General features: G+C 43.6%; 1 protein-coding gene across 4 annotated transcripts in view; it reads left to right on the top strand.

Annotated features, from left to right (window-relative positions):
- Positions 1-7364: 7364 nt before the first annotated feature.
- GNAI1 (G protein subunit alpha i1) overlaps positions 7365-12445 on the top strand; it is a 37190-nt gene continuing 32109 nt past the window's right edge. The window contains exons 1-2 of one of the 4 annotated variants that reach the window (XM_074827904.1): positions 7365-7381; positions 8253-8437. In XM_074827904.1, coding sequence (XP_074684005.1) covers positions 8320-8437 — 118 coding nt within the window. In that variant the 5' untranslated portion in view covers positions 7365-7381; positions 8253-8319. Of the gene's footprint in view, positions 7382-7942; positions 8438-12445 lie in introns of those variants that run through there. The other 3 variants (XM_074827903.1, XM_074827905.1, XM_074827901.1) reach the window with 3 other exon arrangements.

The following is a 12445-nucleotide window of genomic DNA, read 5'->3' on the forward strand; positions in this document are numbered from 1 at the left end:
TTAAATTCATTTAAAAAGACACCAACTTATGATGACCTAGCATGGTAAGAGTAAACATTATACTGATGGGCATTTTTGCATATACACTGATGTTTACTTCCTACAATTCAAAATTGAAACAGTCACTACAAAAAAGATTTACTAAAGCTTTACACAAATAGAATGATATCCACTCTATAATTTTTGCTGATGTGACAATTGCGCATGAATATACATACTTATGTATCTAATTTTTACTCACATGCAATAACATTTACAAACACAACACTTAGTGGTTCATAGTGCTGTTTAACACTTACTGTGAAATGATTTCAAATTATCCATACCTACAAAGGAACAAAGAATAATATAACTGCACAGACCACATCCCAAAGAGGCATGTATTTCATAATATTACATGTTTACCTGATTTTTTTGTGGTTTATTTTATGTGTAATTCATTCCTGCTATGGGTATACTAAAGGATTATGTTCTGAAGCTCTACAGGAGTTTGTGCTGGCCTCTCAGCACTATGGAAACAAATGTGTATCTGTGTGTGTGTGTGTGTGTGTGTCTCCCTCTCACAAATTAATATAATCTTTATTAACAACATGCTCAATTTTTCAATGACTTCTTCTTTTATTTATACTATGAAGTCCTTATAATGATTAGTTCATTTGCAGCTCAGGGTTAGAACAGACAGTAGATTATGTAGCTTTTTTTGCCGTAATTGTTCAGAATTAAATCTAACAAGATAATTGTTCAAAAACATGCAGACTGCACAAAAAGAAATCTGACTTGCTGAACATTTGCTCCTGGCTGTGTCATATTCTAGGAGAGGACTTATCTACAGTGTTTTGAACACTGAAATCATCAACTTACAGACTTGCACAACTTGTTGGAAACCTGATCTTTTGGAAAGGTTAACATAATATGAATTAAATGTCAAATTCCCCTCTGCCCCATTGCTGAACCTTCTCCTGTCAAAATATATGCAGTCCACCTGCAAAGACCTCTGGATTACACTGTGTGCATACACAAAGCCGATTCTCCTCCCACATTAGTGTAATTAGCACTGCCTTCATTAAAATTAACAGAACCCTCACTGTGTATTTCAGGGCAGCAGTGAGTACTAGGTCATGCATAGCACTCACTGGCCTGTGTGCCGTACATCTCCTCTCCCTCCCAACAGCACCATCCTTGCACAATATACACCTTGGAATCTCCCAAGGCATTGACAGTCATTGCTTGCATCCATATTAACAAGCACTATAGTTGTTAGCATGCTACCAAGTTACGGCTTAATCAATTCACAGAATCACAGAATCATCTAGGTTGGAAAAGACCTTGAAGATCACCTAGTCCAACCATTAACCTAACATTGACAGTTCCCAACTACACCATATCCCTCAGTGCTATGTCAACCCGACTCTTAAACACCTCCAGGGATGGGCACTCCACCACCTCCCTGGACAGCCCATTCCAACGCCTAACAACCCGTTCTGTAAAGAAATGCTTCCTAATATCCAGTCTAAACCTTCCATGGTGCAACTTGAGGCCATTCCCTCTTGTCCTATCACTTGTTACTTGGTTAAAGAGACTCATCCCCAGCTCTCTGCAACCTCCTTTCAGGTAGTTGTAGAGGGCGATGAGGTCTCTCCTCAGCCTCCTCTTCTCCAGGCTAAACACCCCCAGTTCCCTCAGCCGCTCCTCGTACGACATGTGCTCCAGACCCTGCACCAGCTTCGTTGCCCTTCTCTGGACACGCTCGAGTAATTCAATGTCCTTTTTGTAGTGAGGGGCCCAAAACTGAACACAGTCATCGAGGTGCAGCCTCACCAGTGCCGAGTACAGGGGTAAGATCACTTCCCTGTCCCTGCTGGCCACGCTATTTCTGATACAAGTCAGGATGCCATTGGCCTTCTTGGCCACCTGGGCACACTGCTGGCTCATGTTCAGCCGGCTGTCAGTCAACACCCCCAGGTCCCTCTCTGACTGGCAGCTCTCCAGCCACTCCTCCCCAAGCCTGTAGCACTGCTGGGGGTTGTTGTGGCTGAAGTGCAGCACCTGGCATTTGGCCTTATTGAAACTCCTACAGTTGGCCTTAGCCCATCGCTCCAGCCTGTCCAGATCTCTCTGCAGAGCCTCCCTACCCTCGAGCAGATCAACACTCCCACCCAACTTGGTGTCATCTGCAAACTTACTGAGGGTGCACTCGATCCCCTTGTCTACGTCATCAATAAAGATGTTAAACAGGAGTGGCCCCAAAACCGAGCCCTGGGGGACACCACTCGTGACCGGCCGCCAACTGGATTTAACTCCGTTCACCACAACTCTTTGGGCCCGGCCATCCAGCCAGTTTTTTACCCAGCAAAGCGTGTGCCCATCCAAGCCGCGAGCAGCCAGTTTCACCAGGAGAATGCTGTGGGAAACGGTGTCAAAGGCCTTACTAAAGTCAAGGTAGACAACATCCACAGCCTTTCCCTCATCCAATAAGCAGGTTGCCCTGTTATAGAAGGAGATCAGGTTTGTCAAGCAGGACCTGCCTTTCATAAACCCATGCTGACTGGGCCTGATCATCTGGTTGTCCCGCATATGTTGTATGATGGTACTCAGGATGAGCTGCTCCATCAGCTTCCCTGGCACCGAAGTCAAGCTGTCAGGCCTGTAATTTCCCGGATCATCCTTCTGACCCTTCTTATATATGGGCGTCACATTGGCCAGTTTCCAATCTGTCGGGACCTCCCCGGTCAGCCAGGACTGCTGGTAAATGATGGAAAGCTGTTTGGCGAGCACCCCAGCCAGCTCCTTCAGCACCCTCGGGTGTATCCCATCCGGTCCCACAGACTTATGTGTGTATTCTATGTGATGCAGTAGGTCACTGACTGTCTCCTGGATTGCGGGAGGGTCGTTCTCCCAGTCTCTGTCTTCTGGCTGAGGAGGCTGGATTCCCGCAGTACAACTAGTTTTGTTATTAAAGACTGAGGCAAAGAAGGCATTGAGCACCTCAGCCTTTTCCTCATCACTTGTTACCATGTTTCCTTCTGCGTCTACCAGGGGATGGAGGCTCTCCCTGGTCTTTCTTTTGCTGTTGAAGTACTTACAGAAACATTTCTTGTTATCCTTGACTGCTGAAGCCAGATTAGTTTCTAGCTGGGCTTTAGATCTCCTGATTTCCACCCTGCATAGCCTCACAGCATCTTTGTAATCATTGTCAGTGGCTAGTGCCTTCTTCCAAAGGCCGTAAACTCTCCTTTTCTCCCTGAGTTGCAGCCAAAGCTCCCTGTTCAGCCAGGGTGGTCTTCGCTGGTGGGGACTGCCTGCTCCTGTGCCATTAAGGCTTCCTTCTTAAGGAGTGCCCAGCCTTCCTGGACCGCTATACCCTTCAGGACCGTCTCCCAAGGGATTCTGTCAAGCAGTTGCCTAAACAAATCAAAGTCAGCCCTTTGGAAGTCCAGGATGTCAGTTCTGCTTCCCCATCTCCTGGCCTCTCTAAGAATAGAGAACTCTATTATTTCATGATCACTGTGCCCTAGTCGGCCTCCAACCATCATCCACCAGTCCTTCTCTGTTCACAAAAAGGAGGTCCAGCAGGGCACCTTCGATTCAGTATCTCTCAGCTATGGCATTAGGAAATTTTAAAACTGAACTTGTTTTGTGGTTCCAAGAAGAATTTCAGTTTGAATTAAGCATACAAAATCTCTTAGTCAGAAAGGATCTTCACAGAGGTGTTGCAAGTGACAGCTGAGGTCTGCCCTATCATTAGTGACATTGCTGAACAGGGACATTATCATAGCTAGTTAACATCTAAAATATCCACTATCTATTAATTAATCACACTAACGTGAGAGGAGAATCAGTTTTGTGTATGCATACAGTATAAGCCAGAGGTTCTGGAAGGTGGACTGCATGTATTTTGCCAGAAGACTCAGCAATGGGGCAGAGGGGCATTTGACATTGAATTCATACAGTGGATTCTTATTTGCTTTGATGTCTGTTTTACCATTTTTTCATCTGCTTGAATTTCAAATAGTGTAATACATGATTTAGATATGGTGCCACATGGGATCACAACATCACATGGGAGGCTCCTAGTTAATCTAGAAAAAAAATGGGGGTTACTAAACTGTAAAAGTCAAGGAGTTGGCTAAAGGCAAAAACTGCAATATACACACTTTAAAAGTGAAGCACTAGCATGGAAGATACCTTGCAGTGAATCTTGGGAACATTTGGTTTTCTTAACACAAAAAAGAAATTAATTAGGTAAGATTTTATTTTAGTTTAGGCATTGAGTTATAATTATGCATATAGTTACATGCTTTATTCAGAAAGCATTTTACCTTGGTCTATTCACTTTTCCAAAGATAGAAATTCAAATTCTTGCCTGCTTTCCTCTATTTCTTTCACAACAATTGTATTCAATTTCTCATATATGATTTTGCACACTGTCTCTGGTTAAAAATGAGAGCAAATAATGTGGCTGAATCAGATAATTGAAATTAAAATCTGAAAAACAGCAAAACAGAAGGCTGAAGGCTGATAATTATCCCCACTGTATATTCCATACACAAGAAATTCTACTTACTAAGCCCACGCAGTAGCAGCTAAAGATAATCTTACACAAAAATGATCCCAAGAGCAGGTGATGGGGACTAAAAAGGAGGTCAGACCAAACAACAGCTATTTGTTGCTAAAGCAAGAAAAACAACAAAATCTCTTGAAATAATCCTCTCTCAGGAACGAGGCTGCAAAACACACACACAGAGCTTCTGAGCAATCTCCCGACTTGTCAGATGAAGGGAAAAGCTATATAATTCTAACTGTAGGGATGAAATACACTATCTCATATAACCATACTGCTCTGAAGCAACTCTAATCAATGCGTTAGAGCAAACACATTCCTGACATTTTGGAATAAAACTGATGGATGGTGTACTCCCAAATACAGACTATATTTAAATATTTAACTATAGTTTCTTTGATAATGCAGTAGAGTATTTTAAAGTATAAGATATCATGTACAGATCTGTACCAGCTTCAGATATAGATGCAGGCCTCCACTGGTCTACAACTTATCATGTAAGACATTATTTGTTGTAAAGCACTGCACTGACAAACTTGGTTCTGAATATTGGGAGTTTCCTGGCCACAAGAGTTAGCACAATCATTCTTCAACCATCTGGGGCACTGTAAAAAGGGTATGTGTTATTCCGTGGTCCTGAGAGCTTCTATTGATGTGAAGTAACTCTAGAACATAGTAAGTTATCACCTGGGTCATTATTCCATAAGTAGAACTAAACAACTGACATTGGTGAACACAGTTGAGAGGTTCTTTTATTTCAAAGAGACTACATAAGGAAATAATATTGGTGAATCATATGTAAACAGTAATGAGTATTTCTTCTACTCCTGTAAAATTAAAAATCAATACAAATTGGCTTCAAATTTCAACACAAGTAACATGCATGTCAGAGAAAACATATGTAAGCAGATCTTCAGAAGTAGCCCTGTTTTTGGTAATGTTGGTCATGTACATAAAGGTACACCTTATCGACAGGACTGTAACAGGAAAAAGGTAGTAGAAGAGTCCCTAATTAGGAAATAAAGTGTTTTTAAGATAAATAGAACTAAAAGGAGAATTAAATCTTTTTGTATTTAAGACTATCTAAATGTGTAAAAAAGCAGATACTATACAGATCTGTTTTCGTGCTACAGGGTCATAAAAAAAAAAAAGGAACTGGGGCCTATTTCACTCTTTATATCCATGGGTGTAATGACAGTGTTAGAAAGGCAAAAGGGCACAGACAGAACTGTAGCAGACAATCTTAGTCAAAAGTATAAAAATGTGTGCTAGGCACATGATTAAATGAAACAAAATCCATGCAAAGTTGGGGTGTCCTACTTGTATTACCTCCATCCTTATAATATCTACCTCCCTCATTATCACATCTTTCTACCTACAGTAATCTCTGTTTACTACTTTCTTATCCCTTAATCTGCACACTTTCACTTGCCAATATTCAAACCACGTGTTGTTTATCTCAGAAATCAGTCTTTATTCTTTATTTCCAAAGCAGAAAACTATCCTTAAGCTTATTAATTTTCCTCTCGCCTCACTCCATTCTTTCCTGAGCAACAGTCTACATCACTACCTGTGCCACTTTGTCACAGGAGATGCCAGGAACCCTAAAACAAGACTAGGTTCCCATACGTGAGCTGAACTGTTTTGTAAAAACTCTTATCCCATGGTACCAGTGTGGAAGTCAGCACAAGAGAACACAAAATGGACTGCATGCATGAACCACTCAGGAGGAAAAATCGCTGGTGGCAAAGCAGCAAGTCACACTTCTCAGGTGTCCAGCCATTCTCCATAGCAGTAGCACAATGAAGATGGCCAAATAAAATGTCTCAGAGGTCTTATGAAGTCTTAAGAGTTAATGTTGTTCAGGGTTTCTTTAAGGAAGGAATTTATACCGTATTTTGCTAAGGTTGAGTGCATGCTTGCCAACCAGAAAATGTTTAAATTATTTAAGTCACCGTTTAATTGAGCATTATCTACTTCATTTTAGACCATTACTTATGGTTTATTCAGCGTCAGCATTCAAAGACCCGTTTAAAGAAGAAAATCCAACACATCCAATAAAAATTGAACATGCAATACACTTTTCCTTCAAGTATTACAGGAAAAAACTTTTAAATTACCGAGTAATAGCTGAATGTGACTTAAAGTCTTTGTACTCTAATGCTAAAACACCTCCTGTACTGTAAAATTCTGCTCTTTTCGAGCTCATTCTGGGGGAAGAAATTCTTGAGATCCTATAGAAACAAAAAATCCTAAGGACTCACGGGGGAAGATGAACTTTAACAGATTTGCCTTGTAGACTCTTGAGTCTTATGTTTTGACTGAAACTTTTCCTGAGATTCAGAGTTTCATCTCATGGGCAGGCTGTTTCAGCTAAGAAATTCTGTGAAATCTACTTTATTTCAAACTGCGCTCACAAATTGGCGGGGGGTGGGGTGGATACAAAGTCGCAGCTCAGCTGACCCTGCTCTCAGCAGGCGGTTGGACCGGATGATCTCCCGCGGTCCCTTCCAATCCGAATTTTTCTGTGATCCTATTATAAGGTAATAGGATCTTTTGTAATCCAAACAGCTCAACGTGTGCACGGTGGGGAAAGAGTTGGAGACACTGCATCGAGTTTTCTTCCGGGTTTTATATTAAAGAACAAAACAAGCAACAGAACAACCCCTCGGTAGGATGTGGATATCCAGACAGCCCTACACTTGAGCTCCGACAAGTACGCCAGGCACACGAGGAGAAAGTTGACTGAGCAGTTCAGAGCCGTGGGGTGGGATCGTTTCGTTTGGCTTTCTTTTCGTGAGGGAAAAATGCTGCTGACCGGTGAGTCTCAAGAGTAGAAAGCCCCGCTGCTGCCCCAGGCCCCCTCCCGGCCTCCCCCTCCTGAGGGGACGGTCGCCCCGCAGCCCACGGGCACCCAGCGCCAGTGGCGGCTGGACCCCGAGGCGCTTTGTCGGCAGCGAAGCGGCGGGAAGCGAGCGCAAGGCAGCCGGGCGGGCACGCCGGGAGCCAACAGCGACGGAAGCGGCCCCCAGGCGGGGCCGTGACTGAGGAGAGGGGGCTCCTCCGCCCGCTCCTGCCCTGCCCCCAGGCGGCCTCAGCCTCTGGAGCCGCCCTGCCTCCCTCGGCCCCTCCCGCTCAGACCCGTTTAAACTCGAGCTCGCGGCGGTTTCCCCCAGCGCCACGCGCAGGTGCCCGGCGCTCGCGCGCGATGACGTCACACAGCCGCCGCCCTCCTCCCGCGCCCGTTTTTAACCTCATTCGCGTCCCGCGCAACGGCTCGCGGGTGCCGTGCGCATGCGCAGCCGCGCCGCCCGGCCCTTCCCGCCGTGCACGCGCTCGCCCCCGCCTCCATCCTCCCCCCTCCCCGCTATCCCGCGCCGCCGTGTGGGCGGTTGCGCGCGACAGAGCGCCTCCGGAGAGGGCGGGGGCGGTGCCGGTGCCGCGGGAGCGCGAGGGCCGCGGCGGCGGGAGCAGCAGCCTCCGTCAGCAGCGCTCCGCCGTCTCCCTTTCCGCGTCCCCCTGGGGACGGCTTCAGGCAAGCCTCCCTCGCCCTCGTGTCCCCCCCGCCGCGTTCTTCCTCTCCGCTTGCTTGCGTGTGAGGTAAACTCGGCGCCGGCGTTGCGTTTCAGGTGAGGGAGGGGGGGAAGGCGAAAGAGAGCGGGGAAGGCACTCACTCCCCCTCCCTCCTCAGCCCCGCGAAACCCCGCCGCTCCCTTGCTTCTCTTCTCCCGGCGAAGTAAAACAACCCCCTTCCCAAAATGGGCTGCACGCTGAGCGCCGAGGACAAGGCAGCGGTGGAGAGGAGCAAGATGATCGACAGGAACCTGAGGGAGGATGGCGAGAAGGCGGCCAGGGAGGTCAAGCTGCTCCTCTTAGGTAAGAGCTCCCGTGAGGTGAGGGTGCCCCTGAGGTAGCCCCCCCCCCCCCCCCCCCCCCGAAGCCGTGGGGTGAGGTGCCCGCTCGCCGCGCAGCCCTGAGGTAAGGGCCCCTGCCGAGGCGAGGGCGGGGCAGGTGCCCGCCGAGCCAGCTCGCAGCCAGTGTGGCACTGGAGGATGGCTGAGGAGAGGGCCCCGCTTCTTGGGCGAGGAGGGCGGCTGGGCGGTGGGAGGCTTTCCTCGGGTAACGGGACAGAGGCACCGCTGTGCTGCCGTAGTGGGGAGGGTGCTTACGGCCCCTCAGAAGTTTTCGGGGTGAGGGGAGGCAGAGCAGCCCGCCCAGTCAGGTGAGCGCCTCGGCTTCTGTTGGGGTTGGAGGCAGGGCCGTCCTGGGTAACGGCACCTCGTAATGTGTCCCGGGGCCCTTCTTTAGAGCGGGCCCTAACTTCCGTATGGAGAGGATAACATCTTAAACTTTTGACGTAGATTCTGTGTACCTCTGCTCAGAGGAAGGGAATTTTAGGTTGGAGGATGTTTGTTCTTAATGTTTCTTGTGGAGCCGAACATCTCCCAAACTTTTGCTGTAAGAATAAGGCACAGAAAGCATCAAAGGAACACAAAACAAAGCATCATTTAAATTTTTTGCATTGTTTTATTTTTGTGGAAGTTGCTTATGTTGCAGAAATTTTACAATGGGAAGTACAACCTTGATGGGGGTTCTAAATGTATAATCTAGTGACTCATATAATATGCCATTGTGTTCTTGAGTTCTTCGCACAAGTGCTTGAAGCTAGCTTTTTTGTATATTTTAAGTGATATGTTTGTGTGTAAAGATAAGTAAGATTTTTAAAAATTACAAGAAAAAAAGCGAGGATTTTAATTGGAAATACCTTTGTGCGAGACTAAAATTACCGTACAGCTTGCGGACAGCTGAATGCTGCGAGATTTGCATTGTATTAATGTTGTGGGAGTTTTCCAGTATATGCCGTATAAACCTTCTAATCCGGAGTTAAGTAGCTGTTGAGTGGCAGTTTTTCTCGTGCTGCTCTTCCCCTCCCAGAGGTACAGTTTCAGGCAAACTTTTTAAACGACTGCCCAATTTGTCACTCCCGTCGACATTGATTTTTCTAGATTGCTCGTCTACAGTGCTCTGTTCACTACATTGTAGTAGACCTCTTAAATAACGTCTTTCTGTTGCTAAACTCTAAAATAGCTCCAGAAGGGTACGGGAGACTGAAGCGCTTTCATGTGTAGATGAGATGAAACAAACCTAGTATGGAAAAATCATCCTAAAATGCGTTTATAGAGTTAAAATTTTGCTTGTGAGAGAAACATTTAAAGCTTTTCTTTTTGGTTTGTTTTCCAGAAAGTGTTAGGCTTTTGGCTGGTACGTTGTCTAGTCCTGCAAACCTTTGGAATCCTCACATTGTTCATGGAAAGGTTATCCTGTATGCGATCAATAGCAATACTGCAGAAGATGTTACTGACTTTTTCAGAGGTGGCAAAGTAATGCTTTGTATGTCTTCTGGCAAGGCATTTAAAATGATTTTTCAGTATTTTCCTCTTCTGTATGGAACATGTAGTCTGGTAGTCACCTTCATAGCTTCCACCGTATTCTGTGGATACGGGTCAAGCCCACATCTGTAGAAAGATGCTTTAAACTTGAGAATGAATTTTGTCAATGTTTTCGGTTGTTTAGTGCTCTTATGCATAAAGTCCTGTGTTACAAGCTTTTATTTTTAAATTTTATAAATTCTATGTATCTAATACAGAAAAGCTTTTCAGGAAAGTATGTTTTTCTGCTGAAATCTCTTGAAATCGTAGGATATGGAACAATGGCTCAAATACATGTGTTTTCTAATTTTTTTTACATGTTTTCAATATTTCCCCCTCCCCTATTAAAAAGAGGGGTTAAAACTAGCAGGCTGACTTGTTAGGACTAGTGTTTGAATCATTGTTTAAACAAAAATTGCCTAAATGTTTACTGAACTCAGAATGAGGTTTTGCATATATACCCATGGATGCGTTTGTGTATTTCACTATGAAAGTTTTTCTGTTTCCTTGCAACTGTGTCAGATGTCTTAAATGTTATGTGAATGCTTTATCTGATGGTGAAACTATTTAAAGTTACTTCCACTAGAGTCACTTTCTTCTCATCGCTCACTTTCCCAATTGCTTGTTCAGCCCATATGTCATAGTTTATCATCTACTCGGTTGTACTCCTACATCTATTTATGGGCTTGTTCTGCTAAAAAGATACCGAAATAAAAGGAAAAGTACAAATTGTGGTCTGCTGCCAGGAAAATACAATGTGTGAGAGGCATCTAAAATACCTTGCTTACATAGAAAAAGAGCATGTGGCTGTACAGCTGTTGACCCAATCAGACAGATTTATTCCAACATCTACAAAAGCTATACTTTTGTGTGGTGATTAGAGAATCCTATTGAAGCTTGAGCTAGGATGCTCAATTGAAGGAATATGTGTTTATAAAATCAGTCTATTTCTAGCCTTTAAATTTAATTTATTCCATTATATGCTTTTCAAAAGGTTTTTCTAAACCAGGAAATTGCAGTGATATAATTACAGGAGAGATGTGACATTGCTCTACCTAAACCATGACTTTGTGAACAATATCACTGCTCCATGTTAGATTTAGATTTTGTTGTCCTGTTTCTAGGAAGAAGCAGACATATTTAAACTGTTCAAAATACTGTTGGCCTGGATTATCTAACTTATTTCATTCTGTAAATACAGATTTCAATCTGTAAATTGGTGCATCATTTTGTACAAATTTGACTGCAGGTCATTTGGAACAAAAATACTGGATTCTGAACATTATCCATGTATAACAATATTTTAACCTTGTAATTCTATGCAGTTCAGTGTGCTATCCCAACAGCAGGAGAACCTTTTCTGGAAAATTTGAGAACCATCCTCGTTATTAGAAGTAAGCTGAATTTGAGCATATAGTTTGTAAGCCAAATGGAAAAATGCTTGTTTATACATGGAATTAGGTGATTTATTTTTTCAAATCATTAAATAAATGACCTTCTTTCATTTAAAATTATTTTCAATCAATGGTTGACAAAGAAATATTTACATTTCATAGGAACTCAACAAAAAATGCAAGTGCTGTCTAGTATATTGTCCAATACTAAAAATGTAACATACAAACGTACTTAAGCACTTTAATATTTCTGTGTCAGGTTGATGGTTCCTAAACTTCTGTTTCCTAATTGTTTGAAGTAGTACTTTGTTTTATTGTATTTTTGTTGCTGTTGTTTCTTATAGATAATCTCATATACTTAATGTGAACAAGATTTTTCAAAAGCAGTGTATATTTTGGCTGGCTTCCAAGTAGAGAAAGCAGTAGACCTGAGTTGTTTTTCTTTTCCATGGTTCCTCATCTTAACTTTTAGCGTTCAACAAATAAAAATTCCAGTGATGCTTGCAGAATGAATGTAGTTCTACTCATGTTGAGAGATGGTGGTTCTGTGTGAGTGATCTGTGTGCTGCATTAATATACATGTGATCCAGATCAGGTGTGGATTTGCAAGTACGTTTCTGTTGAATTAGCTAAAGCACATAAGACTGAACTTACGCCAACTGCAGGAGAACAGGCAGTACCTCATTTAGTAAAAGCCTTCTGGTATGAGGTTAACGCATCAAGTTTTATGAATACATTCAAACTGGCAGCATGAGTTTATAGGATTAGTGCTTTGTCTTGTGGATTATCACATTCTTCACCTAATATAGCAAATACAGTGTTCAGGTATGAATGAAAAAGGCAATAGATATGTCTTAAACATTCTTCAGGGGTAGATCCTGGGATCTAGGAGGTCACAGACCATATATCTGAACAACTGTAATTATCTGTCTTCTTTCTGGAAAATCATGTTTGTAGATTTAAGTTCAGTGGATACCTTTGTACTCCTGATCAGCAGAGCCACTTTTCCATTCCTGAATAGATCCTTGTGATTCATACTGGAACGCTGGCATGTCGCATTC

This window comes from Strix aluco, chromosome 5, assembly GCF_031877795.1.
Source record: "Strix aluco isolate bStrAlu1 chromosome 5, bStrAlu1.hap1, whole genome shotgun sequence".
Taxonomy (NCBI): Eukaryota; Metazoa; Chordata; class Aves; order Strigiformes; family Strigidae; genus Strix; species Strix aluco.